General features: G+C 37.6%; 2 protein-coding genes across 2 annotated transcripts; one reads left to right on the top strand and one right to left on the bottom strand.

Annotated features, from left to right (window-relative positions):
• Nucleotides 1-11815: 11815 nt before the first annotated feature.
• LOC104090401 (probable serine/threonine-protein kinase PBL7) lies at nt 11816-16682 on the bottom strand. The gene is made up of 6 exons (XM_009595488.4): nt 16400-16682; nt 15319-15566; nt 14354-14489; nt 12777-13035; nt 12496-12628; nt 11816-12407 (listed from the first exon to the last, which is right to left on the bottom strand). Exons 1-6 carry the CDS (start codon nt 16554-16556, stop codon nt 12138-12140), a joined length of 1203 nt encoding a protein of 400 aa, XP_009593783.1. The 5' UTR covers nt 16557-16682; the 3' UTR covers nt 11816-12137.
• Nucleotides 16683-21220: 4538 nt separating this feature from the next.
• On the top strand, nt 21221-23919 carry LOC104090402 (phospholipase A1-IIdelta). The gene is made up of 2 exons (XM_009595489.4): nt 21221-22566; nt 23408-23919. The coding sequence occupies exons 1-2, from the start codon at nt 21338-21340 to the stop codon at nt 23628-23630; spliced, it is 1452 nt and encodes a 483-aa protein (XP_009593784.1). The 5' UTR covers nt 21221-21337; the 3' UTR covers nt 23631-23919.
• Nucleotides 23920-26591: the final 2672 nt, after the last annotated feature.

Here is a 26591-nt window from a genome sequence, read left to right as displayed (position 1 = left end):
AGTAAAAATTGATATTTATGACAATGTATAGGATACTCAAGAGGAAGTGAACCCGTCTAGAGAGCACATTGTTGACATACCAGAACTGGTAGTGCCAAAGGCTAAGGCACGAATGCCAAGGCCTCTTCCACCATATCCTCAAAGGCTTTCCAAGCAAAATGGCGAGAATCAATTCAAAAAGTTCATTGACATGATGAAGAGTCTATCTATTAATGTGCCATTGGTTGAGGCTTTGGAGAAAATGTCCGGTTATGCAAAGTTCATAAAGAACTTGGTGACAAAAAAGTGGTCGATGAATTGTGAAACTATAAAGATGACTCATCAAGTGAGTGTAATTGTGCACTCAATGGCTCCTAAATTGGAAGATCTTGGCGCTTTCATAATCCCTTGTACCCTTGGAAGTGCCGACTTTGCTAAAGCTCTTTTGTGATCTTGGGGCAAGTATTAATTTGATGCCCTATTTGGTTTTCAAGACTTTGGGAATTGGGCAACCAAGACCCACATCTATGAGACTACAAATAGCGAATCATACCATGAAGAGACCGTTGGGTATCATTGATGATGTGTTGGTTCGTGTTAATATATTCATTCTCCCGGCGGATTTTGTTATTCTTGATTGTGAAGTGGACTATGAGGTGCCAATTATTCTGGGTAGACCTTTTCTTGCTACAGGGAAGGCTCTTGTTGATGTGGAAGTCGGTAAACTCACTTTCCGGGTGGGTGATAAAAAGGTGGTTTTCCACGTGTGCAAATCTATGAGGCAACCGAATAGCAATGAAGTATGTTCGTTTGTGGACTTGGTGACCGATGTGATTATTGATGATACTAATGCCACGATGAATGTTGATGATACTTTGGAGGCCGCTTTGCTTAACCTTGATGATGACGAGATGTATGGCTATGTGGAATGCGTGAACTCATTGCAAGGAATGGGGTCGTACACTTATGAACCCCGCAAATCGCCCTTGGATCTTGAAAATCGGAAGGCTCCTCCAACAAAGCCCTCAATCGAGGAGCCTCCCACTTTGGAGTTAAAGCCATTGCCTCCGCATCTCAGGTATGAATTCCTTGGCCCATGTTCTACTTTACCGGTTATTCTTTCCTCTTGTTTGACTAACATGCAGGTAGACTCCACATTGGCGGTGCTACAAAAGAGGAATAAAGCTATTGGATAGACATTGTTGAATATTCGGGGAATAAGCCTCGCATTTTGCATGCACAAGATTAATTTAGAGGAAGATTCCAAACCCTCCATTTAACATCAAAGGAGGCTAAATGAAGCAATGCAAGATGTGGTCAAAAAAGAGATCATCAAGTGGTTAGATGCAGGGGTTGTTTACCCCATTTCCGATAGTTCGTGGACCTCTCCGGTGCAATGTGTCCCAAATAAAGGAGGCATGACGGTGGTTACCAATGATAAGAACGAGTTGATTCCTACAAGAACGATGACCAGGTAGAGAGTGTGTATGGACTATTGCAAGCTCAACAAAGTCACAAGGAAGGATCATTTCCCACTTCCCTTCCTAGATCAAATGCTTGATAGGTTGGCCGACCGTGCTTTCTATTGTTTCCTTGATGGGTATTCCGGCTACAATCAAATTCTTATTGCTCCGGAGGATCAAGATAAGACTACTTTCACATGTTATTATGGTACTTTCGCATTCTCGCAGATGCCATTTGGGTTATGCAATACACCGATGACTTTTCAAAGGTGTATGATGGCTATCTTCACGGACATGGTGGAGGATTTCCTTGAAGTCTTCATGGATGACTTTTCGGTGGTCGGGAATTCTTTTGATGATTGCTTGAAAATTTTGGATAAGGTCTTGGCAAGATGTGAAGAGATGAACTTGGTGTTGAATTGGGAGAAATGTTATTTCATGGTTGAGGAAGGCATTGTCCTTGGCCACAAAATTTCAAAGAATGGCATTGAGGTCGACAAGGAAAAAATAGAGGTAATTTCTAAACTTCCACCTTCAACATCCGTGAAGGGAGTGAGGAGTTTCTTGGGTCATGCGGGGTTCTACCGGTGATTCATCAAGGATGTTTCCAAAGTGGTGAACCCCTTGTGTAAGCTTTTGGATAAAGATGCCAAATTCCATTTCAATGATGGAGTGCATGAAGGGATTTGAATTGCTCAAGCTCAAATTGACAACTACTCCTATTATCGCCACCCCGAATTGGAGCTTACCTTTTGAGCTCATTTGTGACGTTAGTGATGTGGAGATCAGAGCAGTTTTGGGGCAATGTGTCAACAAGATCTTTCATCCGGTCTACTATGCTAGCAAGACCATGAATGATGCACAATTCAATTACACTGTGACCAAAAAAGAGCTCCTTACTATTGTTTTTGCTATGGAGAAATTCCGCCTGTACTTGATGGGTACAAAGGTGATTTTCCACACGGATCATGCGACACTTTGGTACCTTATGAGCAAGAAAGATTGAAAGGCTCGGTTAATAAGCTGGGTGCTTTTATTACAAGAGTTCGATCTAGACATCCAAGACCGTAAAGGTAGTGAAAACCAAGTGGCGGACCATTTGTCTCGTTTGGAGGAGGAAGGGAGGCCACATGACGGTCTTGAAATCAATGACTCCTTTCCCGACGAGCAACTTCTAGCCATTTCAAGACCAAGATTCCATGGTTCACCGACTTAGTAAATTATCTTGTGAGTGGTATTGTACCGAATGAGTTCTCTTCAAACCAAAGGAAAAAACTCAAACGGTATTGCCTTGACTACTATTGGGATGAATCGTACCTCTTCCGGATTTGTACAATGGTGTGATTCAAAGATGTGTGCCGGAGGAGGAACAAGTGTAAATTCTTGATACTTTCCACTCTTCATCATATGGTGGTCACCATGGTGGAGCGAGAACAGCGGTGACAGTGTTGAGTTGTAGATTCTATTGGCCTACTCTCTACAAGGATGCAAGTAATCTAGTCAAGCATTGTGATGAATGTCAAAGGGCCGGTGGTATTTCTAAGAAAAATGAGATGCCCCTCACCACCATCTTGAAAATTGACATTTTTGATGTGTGGGGGATTGATTTCATGGGACCATTCGTAAGCTCTTGTGGGAACACCTACATTTTGGTATTTGTGGACTATGTGTCAAAGTGGGTTGAGGTCGTTGCTCTACCTAACAACGAAGTTCGAAGTGTGATGGCATTTTTGAAAAAAGAACATCTTTACAAGATTTGGTACTCCAAGGGCCATTATAAGTGATGGGGGATCACACTTTTGCAACTAAGCTTTTGATACCTTACTCACCAAGTTTGGTGTCACTCACAAAGTCACGACCCCCAATCACCCTCAAACAAGCGGACAAGTGAAATTATCCAACTGGGTGATCAAGAGTATTTTGTCAAATACAGTGAATGCCAACCGTACAGATTGGTCGAAGAATCTTGATGATGCTCTATGAGCCTATAGGACGGCTTACAAAACACTGACTGGGATGCTTCCATACCGGTTGGTGTTCGGGAAAGCTTGTCACCTTCCGGTGGAAGTTGAGCACAAGGCTATGTGGGCATTGAAGAAGCTAAATCTTGAGTGAGATGTCTCTGCCAACTTAAGGGTGGCACAATTGAATGAGCTTAATGAATTTCGGTACCATGCATATACAAGTTCTTCCTTATACAAGGAGAAGATAAAGTACCTCCATGACAAGTACATTCGGAACAAGGAGTTCAAAGAAGGTGATCATGTGTTATTGTTCAATTCTCGGTTATGAATGTTTTCGGGAAAGTTGAAGTCTAAATGGAGTGGCCCATTTGAGGTTGTGAGTGTGACACCCTTTTGTGCATTAGATTTGAAGAATAAAAATGATGAAGTATTTAGAGTCAATGGTCACCAGGTGAAGCATTATCTAGGAAAAGTTGGTGATAGCCACGCAGTGGAAGTGATTCATTTCAAGTGATTAATGGTAATCTGCATCTTGCCGCGACGTTAAATCAGGCGCTTCTTGGGAGGCAACCCATGTTTCTTTTTCTTTTCCTTTTTATTCTTCTTTAGCTAGGTCTTGTTTTGTGCTAACTGGTTTTGAAGTGTGTTGCAGCAATGAGTGTGCTTTGCAGGAACTGTGCTCAGGAAAAGTGGCTAAGGTGAAAAAAGTACGGACCGCAAAATTTGAAGGCCATAACAGAAAGGGATCTGTGACCGCACAATTCGTGTTGCGGCCGTACAACTGGAGATCAAAAATTGTAAACTCTCTGAAGTTGTGTATGTTAGAGAAATGGCCAAAGTACGGCCGCACAAAGAAATGTGCGGTCCGCACAAGGAAAAGGAGTGCGGACTGCACACAAAATTGTACGGCCGCACTCATCTCTTGAACTTTTGCCCTAACCGGTCAAGTATAAATAGTAGCCTTCTCACTAATGTTGAGACTTTACGAACTCTGAACAGTTAACACAAAGGCAAACACAGTGCACTCAACTGATTCAAGTAACTAACACTTATTTCATCATATTCGTTTCTTCCTTAGCATCACTACATTACTGGTATGTTCAATTCATATTTAAATTTTTCAATTTTCTTAATTTTGTTCATAATTAGTTTAGTTATTTTTAGACCTAATGTCAAATTCATCATCATGTGAGCTTAAATTAGTGTGGGTAACTTCCTATTTGCTATTTTGGCGGATGGGTAAACTGTGTATCATGTCTAAATTGCTACTATCGTGTCTAAAGTGTGCATGAATTAGAAACCCTAAGAATATGCCCGATAAATTTTTGAATTATGCGACGCACAAGGAATTGTGCAGTCCGCAGATCAGTAGGCTAGGGCATTTGGTATAGAATGATTGTGCGGACCGCACTTGAAATTGTGCAGTCCGCAGAAATTCAACTGAGGCCGCAGAAAAGTGTGTGCGACCGTAGATCAAGCAATTCTCTGTCTTCAGAGAGTTGTCATTTTTGAAGTTTCAATGTGCGACTGCACCCAAAATTATGCGGACCGCACTTCAGATGTGCAGCCGTACTTAAAATTGTGCGGACCGTAGAATCATTACTGTGGACGCACTTTCAAATTGTGCGGTCCCAACAACCCTATCTGTGGTCGCACTAAAAAATATGTGGTCCGCACTTCCCCAACCTGCAACATGTTTTGTTTTGCAAATTTTATGCTTACCTGCACTTAACTATAACTGATTCCTGTTGCTATGTATTGCAGACAATGGTTAGATCACGGGGACGAGGTGATACATCCAAGGGGAGGGGTGAACCCTCCTGAGGCCTAGGCAGGGGTACCCTACCACTCTCCGTGCAAACAATAATCAGTAAGACGGCAACAATAGGCCAAGGTAGATAGCTGGAGCTCTCCAAATCAAGTTCATATGCCCCGTCTAGGGAAGCATCGGAGGGCGACTCAATGCAAAGGTAGCCTGCTATGATATCACAGCCACAGCTGCCCCAGGACAGATACCGACTGAGAGATGAGCCTACCTCTTTTGAGAGTACTTCTGAGGGGTTGGAAGGGAACAGTCAGGCTTCAGAACCCTCATCTACTCATGCCCCCACTGCACCAGTCACAGCTGATGTTGATGATGATATTCCGAATAACGATCGGGGGAGTGATACCAGAGTTGCAGGCCTGGAGAGGTCAAAGAAGAAGGAAGTTTGGGAAGATAGGTTTGTGAGCCTGACTGCATTTAACAGGTTTCGAGAGTGGTGGCCGCAGAGATCGCTCACTCCTGAGTGGCAGTTTGGTTTGAAAGATCTGGATAGATACAACCCAAATGTGTTAAGACAATTTCGGGAAAGAAAAAGGTGGAGATGGTTCATGAAAAGCGTATTGGATGCCAAGGAGCACTTAGTTCGGGAGTTCTATGCTAATGTGGAGCACATCAAGAAGGGGACTAAGGTGACTAAGGTGCTTAACTTGAAAGTACGATTTGATCAAAGCACCCTGAACACTTATTTGGGGCTCGAGGATGTGGAGCCGGTGCAATATTTAGAGAAGTTCGCACTGGATGATGCAGAACGCCCTTGGATAGCTGAGATACTAGTAGCTCCAGGACCACCACCACCATGGATCACAGCAGGGGTTTCCATTCTGCGAAACACCCTCAACTTTGAAGCAAAACGGTGGCAAACATTTGTGTGTAGTCACATAGACCCAAGCCGGAATGAAAACAATCTCCCAATCCCTCGAGCAGTCCTAGTTGCATCCATCATGGCCGGGTACCCAATCAATGTGGGTGCCATCATGTCGGCCAACATGTCTCTGGTTGTCAGGCAGGGTGAAAGCTCTTATCCGTATCCCAACACTATCACTGAGTATCTCACGGATGCGGGGGTGGAGCCCAAGAGCTTTGATACGAAGGTTAGGGCTAAGCAGCCCTTTTCCTGGTACTCTCTGAAGGACCCAAAGAACCCGAAGAACAAGGGTAAGTCGACTACTACCATAGGCCAGTCTGATGAGCCATCAGTGGTAGTTGCAGATTCAGCTGCCATGCCTTTCCACAGCAGCCGGGCCTTCCACCGATACAGTTGCCATACCTCCATCTCCGTCTTCAGGGCCATCAGTATCAGTGCCTTCCTCATCTACTTATCCACTCTCTGCGCTGCGAGTCTCCCAAATACTGGCGAGTCTCAACAACTGGATGTAGACAGCTACTGCAAAGCTGTCTGACCTATCCAGTACTGTTGCAGCTCAGACTTCTACCCCAGCACCCCAAATTCCTCAGTCAATGGAGGAAACTTTGAAGAAAATATTGGAGAATCAGAGGACCATCATGGACACCTTGGTGGAATATGGGGGAGCAATTGAGGAGCTTGGGAAGTAGGTGAAGAAGATGAGGAAATCTCAGGCTTCGAGGAAATCAGTTGAAAAATTGAGACAAGAGGTGACCAAGATAACAATCGCTGGAGATCTTCCATTTGACTTACTGATGGAGACAGATCCATCAGTACCAGCAGACCCAGCAACACCATCAGTACCAGTGGCACCAGCTGGCTACTCTGAGGAGCCAGACCTTGTTGTCCACACGGTTGAGGTGGTGCTACAGATGTTCACCAACTCAGCTACTCCCCGAGCAGAGGATGATGAGATCCAGTTGGAGGAGGCTGAGGGAGATGATGTTGCTATGGACACTGAGACCACATAGGGAGTCCTCTCTACTCTTTCTCTTCCTTGTTTTTATTTTGTTAATCATTGAGGACAATGCTTATTTTTATTCAGGGGGGTGGAGTTTATTTAGATTTGACATTTGACATTGGTTTGTAATAACTGATAACATTCTCTTTTTATTTTTTTACTTTCATTATGTACATATTCTTCTCTCTCTATTGATGTATATATTCTCTTTCTCGTTCTCAGTTTGTATATTCATTTATGCTTTCAGCAGTTTACTTCATAGCTTCTGTATTTTGTTTTCTCAGTAGTCAATGTTTAGTCTAATATCTTCTTATTTACTTTAATAGCTTCTTTTTAATTTAGTAGTTTCTTTTCATGTTTAAGTGATCAATAAGCCTTTGGATTTCTTAATACTACGGTTCTTTCCAAAGGTGGTTTTTGTATGAAACGGGTGACTCTTCCCAATAATGGATGGCATGACAACCTTCTTAAGGGATTGAGCCCGTTTTTTTTTTGTTTAGGTAAGAACAGTAGTAATAATGAATAAGAGGACCTAATTAAACTAGAAGATTCAAGCATGCTTCACTTGATACCAACACACTTAACTACATGCTTATGATTAAAAATAAGTTTTTAGAAAAAAATAGCTCTAGTTAGTGACCTTTTGACTCTTGTGTTGACTTAAGCAATCATCGAGTAGTTTAATTGAACCGTTAGTAATTTTCAATCTCGAATATGGTTGTTGTGGGCACTAGACTCTATCCTCTTGAACAATCTAGCTGTGTGAGAGGTGAGATGTTTTGTTGCAAGTCCAAGTACCTGTGTGAATGGTCTAGAATTTGTCCCGAATGTGTTTCTAGGCGAATTTCTAAGTTTTGCTTGGCTTGAGAAATGATTGTAGGCTCTCCTTGACCCGTTTTAAAATTTTTCATGACTCACCAATGTTGTTATCCCTAGTCAACCCTTTTGAGCCTAAAACCTTTCTCATTTGATAACCATGTTACAAGCCTTTACCCGTTTTATAGTGATCCTCTCTTGGCACCCGAGCTTTCCTTAACACTCTTGAGAAATAATTGACTAAAATATAAGTTTGGGGGAGAGACGAGAAATTTGAAAGTGGCATCAAGGTACAAAAAGAAAAAGAAATGAAGAAAAGGAAAGGCAAATAAAAAGAAAGAAAGATGCAAAAAGAAAGTGAATAAGTTGAAGAGTTGAAAGGATTCAAAGAAAAGCAAAAATGCAAAGCATGGAGAAAACAAAGAAGGAGAAAACGAATATCTTGACCAAGAAAGAGTGATGTTAAGTCTCTCTAGTTCCCCTAAGGAAAAGAAAATGACTCAAAGAGTCATCAAAGCATGAGCCAAAAAGAGAAAATGGAGTGTTTAAGGAAAAATGAACTCGTTCTATTCCCAACATTTCCTATCTTATTCCAAAAGCCTTCATTACATTCCGAAAAAAGCCCTACGTAATTTAAAGCAGAGTGCACTTACATTAGTGGTGATTTACATGAGGGGCAAGCATATGGTACTTAGAGTCGTACTTGTGACATTCTTTTGAGAGAGATGAGCGAACTTTTCACAAATCTTTAAAGTGAGTGCTACATTCTTAAGTGAGATATGCTAATGGAGAGTAGAGGAGGAGGAGTTTGGGATCCACAATGACCTACATGAAAGAGCGAACTTCTTTGATGAGTAAAGTCAACTCTTCATGCTCTTATATCACATTAGAACTATTTGTGCTTAAAACTTCAAATCATTGCCTTGTTGATAATTCATAAGTGTTGTAGGTAATTATTGATCCCAATTGATGTGTGTTTGATTCACCTTAGATTAGCTGGAATAGCTCTTATCTTGTAGAGGTGTAAATTATCTTATTTGCTTGAGGACAAGCAAAAACTTTAGTTTGGGGGAGTTGATAAGTGGAAATTTTGACTACTTATTAGCTCCTTTTAGCTTTCGTTTTAGTCCAAAAGTGTCTAATTGTATTCCCGAAAACTGATGAAATATGCTTACCTGTAGGAGTATTGGAAAATGAGCCACTACGATGAAATCCAACTCAAGGAGGAGTGATTTGAACAAGGACAAAAATCAGGCACAGAAGCTCAAGTGCGGACCGCAGATTTCTATCTGCGGCCGCAGAATGTGAAGGAAAATAAGCAGAGCCCTAGTGCAAAGTGCGGACCGTACAATTATTGTGCGGCCGCAGATGCTACGTAAGAGCCAATGTTCAGAGAGTTTCATTTCAATCTCAAGAAGAAATGTGGACCGCACAATAATTGTGCGGCCGCAGAAACAGCTATGCGACCGCACTCAGGAAATGTGCGGTCCGCAGAAGAGCCCAGTGCAGCCGCACCCAGAATTGTGCGGACCGCAGAACATGAGAGATGCGGCCGCAATCCAAAATTGTGCGGCCGCAGAATCAACTCTTGTCAAGATCTGAAGAGAAGTGCGGACCGCACATATAATTGTGCGGCCGCAGAACCTCCGAAAGGGCAATTTTGTACGAAAATTTCAGCTTTGTATAAATAGACTACTTTCACAAAATTAGGTCAAGTTTTGAACATTGAAAGTCCTGTAGCCGCTTTTGTTTACCCCTTTAGGGAACTTTAGCTTACTTTGGTGATTTAACATTGGATTTTTATCTTTTAATCTTGAAATATGAGTTTTATCATCTTTTTTTCTCTATTTTCCTCTATACCCATTATGAGTAGCTAGATTTTTAGTTAGGATTGTGACCCAACCTAGTATGTGAACCTAATGGGTGTTTGATTTATGTCTTGTTTATGGTTGGGTGTTTATTATTTAGCCTTGTTCTTGCCTTTAATTGTAGAATTAATGGTTGCAAATATTAGTTTATGCCCATTTGACTTGGTCTCTACTTGAGAAAGAGAGACTTAGTCTAGGAAAACTTGGCTAACAAGAATTTGGGATAAAATCAAGAGATTGATAGTCCCAATTAAAGGGTTGAACCTAGATATAGTAAAATCCGACTTGAGCATTTTATCAACTATTTTGTTCAATACCCATCTGGACTTGAGAAAGCCAATTTGGGCAAAATCACTCTCTTACCGAGAGGTATTGAGTGGGTATTTGAGTGTTGATTGCTATAATAAACCCCGACTAACAAAACAAGGTTTAAAGTTTACGACCCGTTAGGCAAACACCTAGGTGAAGGTCATACTCCTAGGACTTTTTATATATTTGAAAACCATCCAAAAACAATATTTTCTAATTTTATATCTTTAGAATTGTAATCCTTAACGTAATTTTAGAAGTAAAAACAAAACCCTATTTGTGGAAGTGCAACCAAGATACTTAACGTGCTTTATCAAGATATATACCACTAATCTCATCTAAGCTCCTTGTGGATTCGATCCCGACTCCTTGTTGGGTATTATTATTATTGCAATCGACCGTTTCATAACCCCGAATAGAGGTGTGACTTGGACGAGATCAATGATCAATGCACATAGGGCTCCTTTCTCTCTCTCTAAAGCACCCCCTCTCTCTAAGATATGTGTTTAACCCGGTCAAAATAACCCCAAAGTCGTTTTATAAGAAATGGGGTCGGGTTATAAAAATAGAAAATAGACCCTCCTAACTCAACTCTGCGATCGCAGAGTGGACCGCAGAACAGGCATGCGACCCGCAAAATGGATCGCAAAAACGATCCCAAAAATTGGATTGGTCTGGACAGGTCTGTGGCAGGTCTGTGTTCCGCAGACCAGTTATGCAGCCGCGAAATGGACCGCAGAATCACCCTTCGAAATTCTTCTTGCTAAATCTGTGACGAAAGTACGGATCACGAAACGGATATGCAATCGCATAATGGACCGCAAAATGACCTTCAAAATTCAACAAAATTTCTGCTCAACTCCGCGATAAATATGCGGCCTGCGGAACGGATCTGCGGTCGCGAAACTGACCGCATAATTGCCTTCTTCTGCCAAAAAATTCCACCAACTCCTCAACGCATTCTTCAACCCAAAAAGTCCGTGCTAATTATCTACAACCTTCGTACATATTAGTCTTCCTCGGCACCACAAAACCTTAAATTCCTTGGCGAAATTTTACGGGGCTTTACAATTAATACAGAATATTGATTACAATTTGAATAGAAGAAAAATAATTTTACACGTTTTCTACGTCTAATTAAACAATAAAATTTCATGTGAAATAAGCAGTATAACTAGTTCTTAAAATATCAAATTTCACGTTAAATTCTTACTAGAACTAAGGACAGTTAAAAGTCTTCAGTAGTTTAATTATACACACAGTTATGTGAATTTTTATTTTAATTAAATTTAATAGATCTTTGGATCCTTACCTTATTCGCAAAAAGGACACCTAGCTCAGGACGGAGGGAATATTCACATTGTATAAACCACCCAGAAGAAATTAAGGTAAAATAACTAAGAAAGGAGAACACTAGGTAATATTTTCCAATCTTTAAGTTTTTGTGAGAGAATTATCAAGTAGTTATGCTGATCGAAACTTGTAAGTACGTGATAAATAAGTCGAGTATACGAAAAATAAAATAAAATAAAATAAAATAGGACTATCACAAACATGGAAGCTTTCCCCTTTGTTTAATTCGGGTGACACTTCGCAACAAGCACTAATGACATTTCAGGAAGCCAGGAAACCTTGAATATCATTTTATACAAGGAAAATTTAATTCAGTAGAACATTTTCATAGGTTAATTAGACTAATATTAGCAACAGAAAACAGCACCAGTACTGAATAATCAAAAATCCCAGGCAAAGATTACCCCTCTATGTAGGCAAAGATAAAATCCCAACATTTGATGAGCTCTCTAATAAGATACTACATACATAAACAAGTTGGTCTAATATACTAATAGTTCCAACACCTAACTACATCAACTGGCACGCTCCATCAAAAGTTATTAGATTAAAGTTACTCATAAAAGATATCCATAAGCTAAAAAGTCCATAAACAAACTACGCGACCATTAGTTATAAAAGTTGGCATAGAACTAAGGATCAAGATATGGCCACAGAACCAAGGATCACGATATGCTCGTCTTGCTTGAGATGGTCTAAGCTTTGGGAGATTGTGCAGCATGGGGAGATTGTGTAACATGGAAGCTAGAGCAACTACCAGCCTTCACCATTGGTCGCTGTTGTTTCACAAGTGGAACCAACGACTGCACAACATCGGCCATCAGTGGCCTGTAATCAGCCTCCGGTTGTACACACATCGCAGCAATAGCAGCAACCTGAATAACTTCTTTCATTGAATACTGTCCCTCGAGTGCTGGATCCATAATCTCTACAACTTTTTCCCTATCAGTGAGGCGGGGCAAAGCCTAACAGACAAATGGGAATAGTAAGTTTTAAAACAATTAGAGAAACCTACTTATCAACAAAAAAGAAGAAACGATTAGAGGAACCTACCCAAGAAACAAGAACTCCTTCGCCAGGAGATCTCTTCATATCAACTGGAACTCTGCCGGTCAATAACTCTAGGAGGACAACCCCATAACTGTAAACATCTGATTTGGTGGTCAAGTGCCCTGTTAATGCATATCTGCAATGGTTTAACGGTAGAAATTGAAAGTGTCACATGTTAAAATCTAAGATAACAAGATACTGCTAAGTTGAGATAAGACATCATCACAACAAATATAATCTACTTCTATCTACTACATGATTCAGTCAAATGAAGGGTTACTTACTCCGGAGCAACATATCCCTGGGTTCCCAAAACTCGAGTAGAGACATGTCCACCAGCTTTATCAGATCCAAGCTTGGCCAATCCAAAGTCGGAAACTTTGGCGTGGAAATTTTTGTCCAAAAGAATATTGCTACTTTTGAGATCTCTGTGTATAATTGGGGGATTGACATGCTCGTGGAGATATTCCAAACCTTTAGCAGCCTCCAGAGCTATTGTCAACCGGGTCTTCCAGTCCAACTTTGGACAAAAATTATTGGAACCTACAGATTGAAGTATAACACTTTTCATTAATGACTTCAAAAGCAAAAAACTTGAAATAGGGTATAAGAATAGGGATAGCCCATTTGGCACAACTTGGGTCACCACACAGTAAGTAGGAATTCCAGGAAAAAACTTGCTTCGCTTCAAGTGGATGGCATAAACATATAATTTTAGCATGTGGTTTTCTACGCTTCAGAAAATAATCTGATATTACCTGTGAGGAAACCTAAAATCATCACTCATCATGTGTTGACTACATCCAAGGTAATTAAAATTACATGATTTAGGTAACTCAATCCAAAATGTTTGTCTTCTACCACATGAAACAACAGCAAATTATTGAGTTCAAAGGACCATGAGGATTCTAAGACAACCCCTGCAAGGAAAAACTTGCCAAACCATTCTTTATAGAAATAAGGAAGATCAAACAGCCAACTTATAACTGTGGTTTCTCACAGTCGTGGCATCACAATTGCATACAATGATCGTTCAATGCATTCTTTTGTGTAAATAAGGGAGATCAAACAACTATTTTGGAAACTGTACTTCCTCATTACAAGGAACTAAAAGCTGCAATGAATGGATTAATTATTGCTACATGCAGGCAAGCAACAGAAAGGAAAGAAATAAATTTGGATGTTCAGATAATCTCTATCATATTCTAACATTTCCTTTAAAAAATTAAGTGAGCAATGCACCTTGTGAGCTGATGTAGGGCAGAGTGCAAGGGAGCAACAATATACATTAACTTTGCTTTTCTAAGGTAGGAGGCTGGCTATCTTTCCATGTTTTATGTATCGGTAGCAACTTCTTATGTAATAACTAGCATATATTTCCATGTCTTACTACATTAGGGAAAAAATATATATGAACATTGAAGTCCAAAGAGATGTACTACCACATTATTTTATGGCTGATAAGTAACTAGTTGGTGTCCATTTACAAGTCAAGTGTAGCTAATCAATATGACAGCTTTCATATGTATAAGATGTCATTTGATGAGGATATTCATTCATCGTTCTCTACTATGAAGTATTTCTTCCGCAAAGATGGAAAAGGGATGCATGAGGTCCTGGGAGAGTAAAACTGGAAGCCCAGGAGCCCGGTGCACAAAGCATCCCCAGCTCATGCAAGGTCCAAGGAAGGGCCGCATCCGAAAGGAAGTAAGGAGAGAGAATAAGAGTAAGGCATAAAAAGGTCTTCAAAAATTCATGTAACAAGGAACATATTGCTGCCCCAAAATAGCAATTACAAAAAAAGCTGCTACCAGATTCCAAGAGGCGCAAAACCATATTCAACTGAAAACCAAATACATACCATTGGTTGGATACAAGTGCTCCTGCAAACCACCATTCGCCATGAACTCATAAACAAGCAATTTATGGCTACTTTCTGAACAATAGCCAATCAATGGCAGCAAATACGGTGAGCGCAAGCGACATAGCAACTCCACCTGATATTTTGATGCCACCAAATGATCACCAAAAGTAAAGGAGAGGGAATAATACAAAACACACAAAATTCAAAAGAAGTTCAAGGTTTCACTAAAACTCTGCAATTTGTGACTGTTTCACAAAGGTTGAAATGCTAAGAAAATCATACAACAAATTGAAGGGCTTTGTTGAGAATAACTTCTACGTAATCTTTTTCATTCATATTTTGCAATTTGTGTCATATTTTAATTGTTTCGTCTTAGTGTGTAATCCCCAGATCAGGAAATTTGTCTATTTGTCGTTTTGCTAAAGAAGAAGACGGCAAAGCATCTTAGTTTGAATTGCATTCGATTCATACTTGCAATTACTTAGAAAAACTTGTTTTGTAGGTAGACTAGACACTTGGCTCTAATCAACCTAACAATTAGTATTACTAAATGCTTAAAAACATGAATTGCGATACATTTCAAACTATCATTCACAAGATTATGATGCTTTATTTTTTCCTAGGGAGGCGAAGAATGTACATGTAACTTAATATCTGAGAGCTTACCAATTTCTATTAAAATAATAAAAAATATATAAAGCTATGTGCGTATTACAATTTTAACAAAAATCCAAAGTCCTAACAGTGCCCTTTATACTTTTCACATTTAAGACCTTGTGTTAAGGGTTATAAATTACAAAAATTTCGACAAAGTGCTTAAGCTTTTAACTTTCTGTTGGGCAGCACCCAAATTCTTCCATTGGCGAAGGGCTAAACCCAAGGTTGATGGAGACTTTGAGGAGAAAAAATTTAAGGGTTGTGGAACTATTTTTGCATCGGAAAAGTATTGACTGATATCTCACCTCCACCTTGAATTCCTCTTCCCCTTGCTTTCCAGCCTGGTCCATCAGCTTAACTGCAACCTTCCTCCCATCTTGAAGCACTCCTCTGTAAACTGACCCGAAAGCGCCATGTCCGATCACATTAGATTTTCCAAATCCACCAGTGGCTGAATGCAGCTGCTTGAATGTGAAAACTTGAAGTCCCTTCTCAGCAGTGACTTTAAGATTGGCAAAACTATTGCCCTTTTCCTCAAAAGCTTTCTCTGTATCTAAATGGAATAACAAAAAGGTATCAAGACTTTAGTTTTCCCAAAACTTGAAATAATACAAGGAAAGCACAGTGAGCATGGTGTGAATTTGTGCGCTAGAAAACATTTTCTCTCTAAACTAACTTAGACAATTAGTTCTAATTTCATTAACAACAACAGCTACTACTACTGCAACAGCTTCCAGTCATTAAGGCCTTCTATCCAGGATTTCTACATTGTGCAAGTGTAATCAACATTAAAGTGAAAATAGCATGGGCAAGCCAGTTTTCGGACCGGTAATCAACAAATAGTCCGCGTTTGCAAAGTCATTGACAAATAGACACTATTTTATGCGGAGGTAAAATCTGGACAAAAATACCCTAGCTGAAACAGGGAGAATTCCAACATTATGCTGCTCCTGCGTATAAACTGCTAACATATTATGGCCACTATTTTATGCGGAGATAAAATCCGGCCAAAAATACACTAGCTGAAACACGGAGAATTCCAATATTATGCTGCTCCGGCGTATAAACTTCAAACATATTATGTTGGTACTCCAATACATTATGAAATTCCAACACATTATGCTGGAATCTCACATGTAAAGAATTCTAACTTAAGCATATTATGCTACAATTTTTCCAGTTTTAAAGGGTATTTTGTTCAATTTTATCTTTACGTGAGAAAGTGATTATTTCCTTTTGACCCATAAATCTTCATAAAGATCAAAACTTGTTGCGACACAGTGAAGTTCATTGTTCATTGTCCACAACTTAACATATGTACCTAATTCTTGAAATACTTATGACCTACTTACAGGAATGTACAGCTGAGGTAAAGTAAAGACTTACAAGTACGGTTCTTGAGACGCTTGGCAACTTTGTTACGGATATAGCAATAGTAGCTAAATGCAATAAACAAAGAAGCAATGGCAAGAGAAGCAAAGACCAGTATTGTGACTGCAGTGGCCCTTTCTTTCTTATGGTAATCATCATTTTCTGCTTCCATTGGTGCAAAAATGTTAGAAAAATAGGGAACTAAGTTGAACAACACTGAAGAGAAGCCATTGGAAAGAGAAGTTTAAAGTAGACAAAAGTGGGACTGAGTCATAAAACAGTCTTTTTCTTCTCTCTCCTCTCTTATTTTCCCCAGGTTTGCATTTGTCTTGTTGTATGCGCAGGGGAATAACTGAACACTGTACAAATGGGGCACCCATTTCTTTTTTGCTTATATAAGACCCTAGCCTCATTGTTTGTTTTGTTCTAAAAAAGAATGTTTGTCTTTAGTAGTAAAAATATTACTCATATAAAGTTTAAAACAGAGTGATTACAGTTTCCTATAAAGTTGCAAGTTGCTAACACCTGTAAAAATGTAGAAGCTCAACACAATAACCCCTCCAATTAGCTTTACTTTATTAACCCTTCTAATCTCCTTGGAAATTACTCATCTGTCCCAAAAGTATATTGTTTAATTTGTCTTTCCACAATTATCCCGTCAATCAATTATGTCCGAGAGTTTTATCCTTAAAATTAGATAATAATTAAATTTATAATGTGGTTCTAAGAACATATAATTTCACTTAATATCAATTGATAAATATGAAGATTAATAACAGAAATGAACTATAAAGTAATTCAAACCAGTGTTAGAATGGAACTCAGCCCTCGAGTTTGGATACCCTCGAATTGGTTGATGTAAGAATAATTAAAATATAACAAGCTGATGAACAATAGTATAAACGAGAAAGAGAATTATATTGCTTTAATATCTGTGAACAATGTGCCTTACAAATGATTAGAACCCCCTTTAAATAGTAGAGGAATTCCACTTATGGTATAATTCTAATTACAGAAGGAAATCTCATGATTAGCTAATTAACCGTTTCTGATTTGATCCGTTCCGAGATTTACGTCATGATCCTCTACCAGTCACGGATATCTCACCTTTCTGTTATTGTGCTATCTTCGATCTTGCTCGATGTCTGTCTCATTTGGCTTCGATCGCTACTAGCCTCGATCTCGACAGTTACCTCAATTCTGAACTCGATACCTTATCCTCGTAATTTAATATGTTCCGTTACGAGACCATCATTCGACACAACCTCCCGATCTCGATCAAATAGTAAAATCGAATGGGTCCGATTTTAACCGTATACGGTTTCCTCACTAACCATAGGGTCTCTAATCAAACTAAAAGCATTTTTGTCTAGCGTTGGACTTAAATGGAAGCGCCGATGCGTAACAATAACAGATAAATACCTAAATATTAATTGTAATTTAATATTTAAAGTGAACTTGGTAGGCATTTGGATATAAAAAATATGAGATTTGAAAAAAATGTGGTTTTTAAAGTTAAGTTGAAAAAAAATATTTGAAAATTAAAATTATATTTGGACATGCATTTCACTTGAACAGATATTGCAAGTTGTTACTTGAAAAAAAAATAATAACTACTTTTTCAAATTTGAAATTTATCTTCAAAAACTCAGTTTAATGCATAACCGAACAGTGTTTTGAAACTGAGTTTCTGGAAAAAGGAAAAAAATTGTATGGACAAATGGGTCCTTGATTTGGTAGTCCAAGTAAAAGAAAATAGAAAACATATAGTACTCTCAATATTTCAAATTAGATAAGTTAGTATGACTCGGCACAGAGTTTAAGAAAAACAGAAGATTTTTTAAACTTTTTATCTTAAAAGCTTAAGGGGTAAAAGTTTTGTGGGATCATGACATTTGTATGGTTATAAAAACTTCTCATTAAGGATAAAATGAGTAAAATGAAGAGTTTAAAGTTGAATTATTTCCGACTATAGAAATATGTCGATCTTTTTGAAACGGACTAATAAGAAAAGTGTATAATCTAAATTGAAACGAAGAGTACTTATTAAAAGAAAGAATCAACTTTGAAATAGCATAAAAAAGATTATTGATTTAATAGAAGGGCAAAATATTTTGTTAAAAAAAGATCATATTACTAGGGCGGACCCTAAAAAGTACAAAATCAACCTGAATCGATAATGTTAGCTTAGAGTTACAAGAAATTCTAAACTGATAATGCTCGGCACGATACAAATACCAAATAGCAACCACATATGTGATTATATGAAGATTGCTAATCTCGGTATTCATCAAAGTATAAAATTATTACATTACACAAGACAAAACAAGTACTAATTTTTTTGTTTGTTTTGTTTTCTTTCTTCCTTACTTTTTGGGTAAAAACTAGTCTTGATAAAATGGAGCATCCCTTTAATTAGGGCGGTTCAAAATCGAACCGAAACCGTTAACCGAATCGAATCGATGATTTATTGTGTTATTTGTATCGGATTATCGGGGTAATGAATGGTGAACGGATTGAGATTTTATAATTAACGGCTTAACAGTTTGGGGTGGATTACTCAATTTTCTTATCGGGTAAACTGTTAACCCGTTAAGAATTTTATATTTACACTTTTACCCCTATGTATATAAACTACTATTGAAATCCAAAATGGCTAAATCCCTAATTTCTAATTTCTAATTCTCAATTGTCTGCAACCACCATAGGCAAAAAGCAGTTGCCGGTCTCGTCTCGTCTCTCTCTTGAACTTAGAAGTCGAAAAAATCAAAATCTCAATGATTAATATGTGTATGTTTGTATGAGTAGTCTTGATGGTATTAAAAATTTGGTTAATATGTGTATGTCAGTATGATTAGTCTTGAAGACTCTTCAATTCAAAAATACAGTTTGGTTAGATCTTAAATGATATTAAAAATTTTGTACTGATTGAATGATTGTTCAAAAAACTTATATTTGGTTTAGCCGATAAGTCGTCCGATAATTGTTAATCCGATACCAATCCGCATATTGTCTTATTGGATAACTAGTGAATTATTATATTTATAATTTGATAAATATTAAACCGAACCGATAAACATAATTATCTGCATGATTCGCCCTGATAAGCCTAGGTAGCTTTAATGTTAACAAAAGTTGTCGAAACTAGAATCTTAAAGCAAAAAAGGATCAAAGGAAAATAACATGGACAACACGTGCGCATGCAAGCACAATTGACTAAAGGTTTAAAATTTATCCATGGCGCGATAAAATAAGTTTCCCAGGGGTCAAATTTAAGTTATATACACTAATTATTTAAGATTAATTTAATTAGGTCAATAGAAAGATAATTAGAGGTATTTTACGTAACAAGTATATATTGATGTTAGGGTAAAATCGATTCATATTAAATGCTCGAATGACAGAAAGACACGTGGAATCGGGGACAGACGAAAGATGAAACGAGTGGAAACCAAGACCGAGGATAACAACTTTGGTTGGTATCGGGTAGGTTCTAAATGGAACATTATCAACGAGAGCAAACAAAAATTTGTTACCAGAAACATTCAATGAAAAATATTCTTCAGTATTAAATAACATTCATTACAGAAATTTTTGGCATTCATAACATGATGTTACGTATTCATTAATGACCCCCACTGTTGTCATTTAAGAAAAGCTTGATTCTAGCCCCTAGTTCCTCATGTATAACTATAAATAGTGATTTCAACAATAATTATAGGATACGAAAATTCGGACAAACTTATACTACACATTATTCCAAACTAAATAAAAAAAATCAAAGGCAAGACATCCACGCTACAGATAGAAAGTTCACAAGGAAATTTTGGCCAGTCTTATCACACAATGAGTACTGAATCTTGAATTATTAGTAATTAATCATCCAAATTAGGTGGAAGCAGATAAACTCTTCCAACTAAAACGTCGGCAGAACCATTGCAGCAAATGAGGCACCAATCTTAGTCAAAGTCTTCTAGAAGCAATTATAGTGGCCTTAATAATAAAGGGTACTATATTCTGTATGGACAGAATCTCAATTAAAAATGGTGATGGATGAAATTGGTGGTATTAGAATTCAGCCATATTTTAAATTGTGTTGGAAAATAGTCCTTATTAATGTAAAAATAAAAATTAGTTCTTTGCCATTACAATGTTAAAGGTGACCAAGCCCTACTAGTAGGACTGAAAAGTGGCTATGCAGACTCTTATTCATAGTCTGTTGGGCCAAACTTCTAAAATCTACTTATTTTGAGAAAAGTGTTTTTAAAAAAAAATATTTTTGGTGAAAATTGATTTGTATTTGGCTAATTAATTTGAAAATTATTTTTGAGCAGTAATTAATATTTGGTCAAACTTTGAAAACTGCTTCTAAGTGTATTTTTCTCAAAAGTGATTCTTAGAAAAATGCTTTTGGAGAGAAACTATATTTTTCTACTTCTCAAAATCTACTTCTGCTTCTTCTCAAAAGCACTTTTGTTTTTTCTAAAAACTTGGCCAAATACCTTAATTGTTTGCCCAAAAAAAATTTGGCCAAACATACTATCAATCTCAAATTTTATTCATTACATTAAAATCAGTTAAAAATCAACTTTCCTATACTTTTAGCACCTCCATCACTAATTGAAAGATTAAAAAAGATTTGAGTCATTTGAAGAGTAAATAAAAATATTGTTGATTGAAGTATGGGAAAAAACGTGTAAATATTTTTAAGACTCTATTTTGTCTACTAATATTTCAATTCTAACCCATTATGTCCCCCCACGCTATCTTGGCTCATAACGTGGCTATTAAAAAAATTCATTATTACTTACCAATTTGCTTAAAGTAAGCCTTTCTTCAAAAATCTCTCGGTCATTAGCCTTAAGCCCTTAGCTATAGCCTCAGCTCAAAAAATTTTGACCAAAACTCCCACCACAAAACAAACAAGTCTTATCTTCATTTCTTTTAGACAAAATGGGGACAGAACCAACATGGCATGAATTATTAGGAAGCAACAACTGGGAAAGTCTTCTTGATCCATTAAACCTCCATCTCCGACGACTGATTCTCCGGTGCGGCGACTTTTGTCAAGCAACTTACGACGCTTTCAACAATGACCAAAACTCCAAGTACTGTGGCAGTAGCCGCTACGGCAAAAATTCATTTTTCCACAAAGTCATGTTCGAATCGGCTTCAGATTACAAAGTCTACAGTTTCCTTTATGCCACTGCTCGTGTTGGTGCACATAAAGCACTTTTCCTCCACTCTTTGTCTCGTGAATCTTGGGATCGTGAGTCCAATTGGATTGGCTATATAGCTGTAACGAATGATGAAGTTAGTGAAAATCTGGGTCGTCGGGAAATTTATATAGCTTTTCGTGGTACAACGAGAAATTATGAATGGATTAATGTTCTTGGTGCTAAGCCAGAATCTGCTGGTCCTTTGCTTCACCCGAAATCGCTAAATAAAGCTGAATTAGACGATGGCGATGGAGGTAACGTCGATGATGATGATGAAAACGCGCCTAAAGTAATGAATGGGTGGCTCAAGATTTATGTTTCAAATGACCCAAATTCGCCCTTTACGAGATTAAGTGCTAGAGCACAGCTCCAGACAATGATTGAAGATTTAAGAGAAAAATATAAGGATGAGAATTTGAGTATAACTTTTACAGGGCATAGTCTTGGTGCTAGTTTATCAATTTTAGCAGCTTTTGATCTTGTTGAAAATGGGGTCACTGATATTCCAGTTTCGGCTATTATTTTTGGTAGTCCACAAGTAGGGAACAAAGCTTTTAACGAAAGGCTAAAGAAGTTTCCCAATTTGAAAATCTTGCATGTTAAAAACAAGATTGATCTTATAACTCATTATCCAAGTTCTTTATTGGGGTATGTTAATTCAGGGATTGAGTTAGTGATTGATACTAGAAAATCTCCAAGTTTAAAGGACACGAAAAATCCAAGTGATTGGCATAATTTGCAAGCAATGTTACATATTGTAGCAGGTTGGAATGGGGAAAATGAAGAATTTGAGCTGAAAGTTAAGAGAAGTTTGGCTTTAGTGAATAAGTCAAGTTCTATATTGAAAGATGAGATCTTGATTCCTGGATCTTGGTGGGTTGAGAAGAACAAAGGGGTTGTTCTTGCTGAAGATGGAGAATGGATTCTTGCACCACCTTCAGATGAGGACATTCCAATTCCTGAGTATTGACTTTTTCTCCCACATTTGCTATGAGTGGCTTCTTAATTAATTAGTATTTTTTTTTTCTTTCCTAAGTTGATATCGTGCCTTAGATTAGGTTGTCAAATGCTAGTAGGTCCAATGTTGCAATAATATGTGTAGATATACTATCGCTTTCTAAAGACGGAAAACAAATCCGGTCGTTTTCTGTCTTGTATATCCAATGGTAGGGCATATTGCTTTGCCAAGTTTTCCAACCAGAAACCATGAAAACATAAAAACTCTGATTTTCCTTTTTTGTCATTTAAGAGAAATGCAAAACCAAGTAATCTTTATTGGAAAATTATATTGTGTATATACGATTAATTTTATTTATTTATATATATTAGTATATGTTGAGTTTTCTTAATTTTTTCACGTGTCCACTTATATTTTTAAGTGGAAATGACACGAGTTAACCACTTTTAAGTATGTTATTTAAAATAATTAATCAATTTCACTAAATTTTCGGGACACGATGTCCTAAAGTTTAAACCTCAAAATTCAAACTTTAGGACATCGTGTCCTAAAGTTCAAAAATTGTGTCTAGAAGTTCGAATCTTATATCCTGAATTTTAAATTAGTAGTTTAAGTCCTGAATTTCGAATTAGCGGTTAAAAAATTCGACACTAAGTCCTGAATTTTCAAATTTAGGATATTTAGTCCTGAATTAACTAATCTATAAATACATTTGTACCGATGTCTTTCACCTATTATGCTGGGTTCGTTTCAAGTTGTGAGTTATCAGCTCTCTTTTTCTATTTTACTACTATACTTATACTAATTTTTTTGACTGGTCTTTTCTTTTTTGCATTCTGGCGCCAGGGTTTATTCACTGGAAAATGATGCTATAAGTGGAGGAGTACCATGGCCCCCTATGGGCGTAGAAGATGGAATAACATCAATTCCTGAAGATGAAATTGAGGAGCACACACACATTGCTCTTCTAAATGATTCTCGTTTCCTCATCCAAAAAACCAAAGCAGTATTCAAACAGACTTATAAAGAAGGTCACTTTATGTTCAGAACATTTGGAAAACATGGATAAAAAAGCAAACAGGGCTAGTACTCGTTGTGTTACAAGACAATATCTTCTGTTTTACAGTTTCCATCGTAAAAATAAAAGAGAAGAGAAGTGCATAATTGATTCCCCGTTGATTTTTTATTGTTGTAAAACAAATGGAGATCTGTTTAAATTGATCTGTATTTACTTAAAATGCTTCTGCTAGAATGATTGGGAAGCATTTCATCGAACTTGTCACGAATGTAAACTTGGGAAATGTGTTTGCAGCTCATTATATGTAAATCAGAGTAGAAAACTTATTTGCACTTACAAACTTACACCAAATTAATAGATGAATAGTATGTGTTTTGCACATAAATTATTATTCTTTAAACATAATCAATAATTATATTATTTTCACCTTACTTAATCACTTATTTGTACTCTTTAATATAAGCATCGGATGCAGAAAAGATTTACACAAAATCAGCCTCATGACCTTGTCATACTTATACCTCCTTTCTGGACTTGTGATAAGATGCTTATTGCTTAAGATTTGATCGAATTGATTTGTTATCATCAAAATTAATTGGTGAAATCTTGACGTTAACCCAACTTTTAAAATTTAGTTACATATTTCCACTAGGGAAAACTGGACAATCAACAGATAAATTCTAAAAAATCATATGGTTTTCCTGATAAAATATTAGTATTAGAAGTAGAACTAGCACTAACTGTAGATAATATATTGAAAATCCTTAATAATTGAACATCAGCAAATATTTTAAATAGAAGAGGTTTCTTGATTTTTCATCCTTTATTCAAAAATCCTCCGGAACAGGGGTAAGGTCTGCGTACACACTATCTTCCCCAGATCCACTTGTAAAATTTCACTGGGTTGTTATTGTTGTTGTATTCAAAATCTCTTTCACTATTTCTCTTTCTCTTCTCGATCTTTTAATATAACTAAAACTTACATATAACATTGATCTTCAACTATTCAAATTTAAATTCGTTAACCATTCAAAACTAAATGAGGCACTGCTGCAACAATTGTTCAATCAAACTAACTCTTTAACAACTACTATTTGCTTCCTTTATTGTACTTACTTGAGTATGTAATGTATGGGCGAAAGCTTCATTTTATGTGTTTGACTTAGTCAGCGGTAATAAAGTCTTTGATGGATGTGATGCGTCGACATGAATCCAAAAGGTCGAGGTCAGATATGAAAGATAAAGTGGTGCCGAGGTCGAAATGGCTTGGCAGAAGATGAGAACGAGCATCCATCCTTAGTACGAAGTGATGACCAATCTTAGGATTTAGATTCCCTAGAAAATATTCTATTGGATATTCCCTTCTATTGTACTATCTAGGGTTTTGTGCCACATGTGCTCTTATAAATAAGAAGAGATGTATATCACAAGGGGGATTGGACCTTTTGTAAAGAAATTCATCAACATTCTCTTTACAAGATTCTCACTTTATTGAATAGAAACAATGTTTGACTTTACACTTTTCTTTCTTTTATCCCCCTCTCCCGATTCAAGAAGGATTGGAATATAAAATTACTTATCATCATCCATCACTATCAGAAAGGCATATGAGGATCTCATCCTTGTCTGTTTATCTTTGTCTTATCTACTATTTGAAAGTTATTTATTGTCATTTATTTCCCTCTTTTACATTTTGAAGTCTTTATTGATCCATTATTATCTCAAGTTGTCTTCTTTAATATTATACACTAAAATTAAATACTCGTTGTAAAGTACTAGGTTTGTCATTGAATATTAATATTGGCTATGATTAACCCTATTTTTCAATAAATCTAATTATATAAAATCAAAATCTATTTTTTGGATCATACAGTTTGACGCCGTATGTGAAAATTTTATAGTCAAACCATTAGTTTTCATTTAAATATACAACGTTCATAACTTGTTAACCTAATATACTGTTAAGTTATTCCCTTTTTCTTTGCACACAAGGATTCCATGGCAGGTAACCAAGAAAAAGTCGACCAAGGAAAAGAAGCAAGAGCGGCATACAATATCCCACTCAATCTAATGAGTTCCATCAATGAAGGGTACGAAACTCAGGATGAAGAAACAACCCTTGTGTCATCTCCCAGGCTAGGGGAGTCGCCAGCACTCTGCTATAGCATGACCAAGCCCGGCGAAAAAGAGGCTTCCACGCCTGTGGAGGAAGGAGCACTACCCGCCATAAAAAACTCCTAGAGGAATGGTTAACTAACACCTTGGTCAGTGTGATGAGTAAGAAGGTCCCATGCACGACCGCGAAAACCCCAAAGATCCCTACAACCCAGCATAAGAGTAGACAGAACGACTAACTAAACCCTCCAACTTCAGGTAATACCCATACGACTGCTGATACTTCAGGTGATAACGCCCTTGCCACCGTGTTAAAAAGAATGAAGGAAATGGAGAACGAGAACAAGTCACTCAAGGAACAAATGAAAGAGAATCAAGAATGGGTAGACAAGATACCAGGTGCTCCCAAATTAATACCAAAAAAAGACGCCGGTAAGTTTGTAGAGCAGCCATAAAGGGAAGAAGCAGCTCCTCACGCCATACCGAAAACCTTCAAGATGCCCATGTACCTCAGGATCTATGATGTGACGACAAATCCCGAGGACTACGTGACCCATTACGTCACCACAGTAAAGGGCAACGACCTCACCAAAGAGTAGGTGTCCTCCATCTTGTTAAAAAAGTTCGGTGAAACTCTCACAAGGGGAGCATTGAGGTGGTACTCCCAGTTGTCGACCTACTCGATAGAAACATTCGAGGAGATGGTGAACATATTCATAATAGCTCATGCCAGAGCCAAGAAGTCTGAAACCAGGGTAAACGACATTTCCGCCATCAGGAAATCTCTGGGGGAAAGATTGAGGGACTTCTCAGCTTGGTTCAACAGAGTAAGGAGGACCTTACCAAATGTCTCTAAAGGAATGGCCGTAACAGCCTTCAAGAATGGGCTAAATAGAG

This window comes from Nicotiana tomentosiformis, chromosome 7 (genome assembly GCF_000390325.3).
Source record: "Nicotiana tomentosiformis chromosome 7, ASM39032v3, whole genome shotgun sequence".
NCBI lineage: Eukaryota > Viridiplantae > Streptophyta > Magnoliopsida > Solanales > Solanaceae > Nicotiana > Nicotiana tomentosiformis.
The sequence above is the reverse complement of the archived record's forward strand: the minus strand, read 5'-3'. Positions and strand labels throughout refer to the sequence as shown.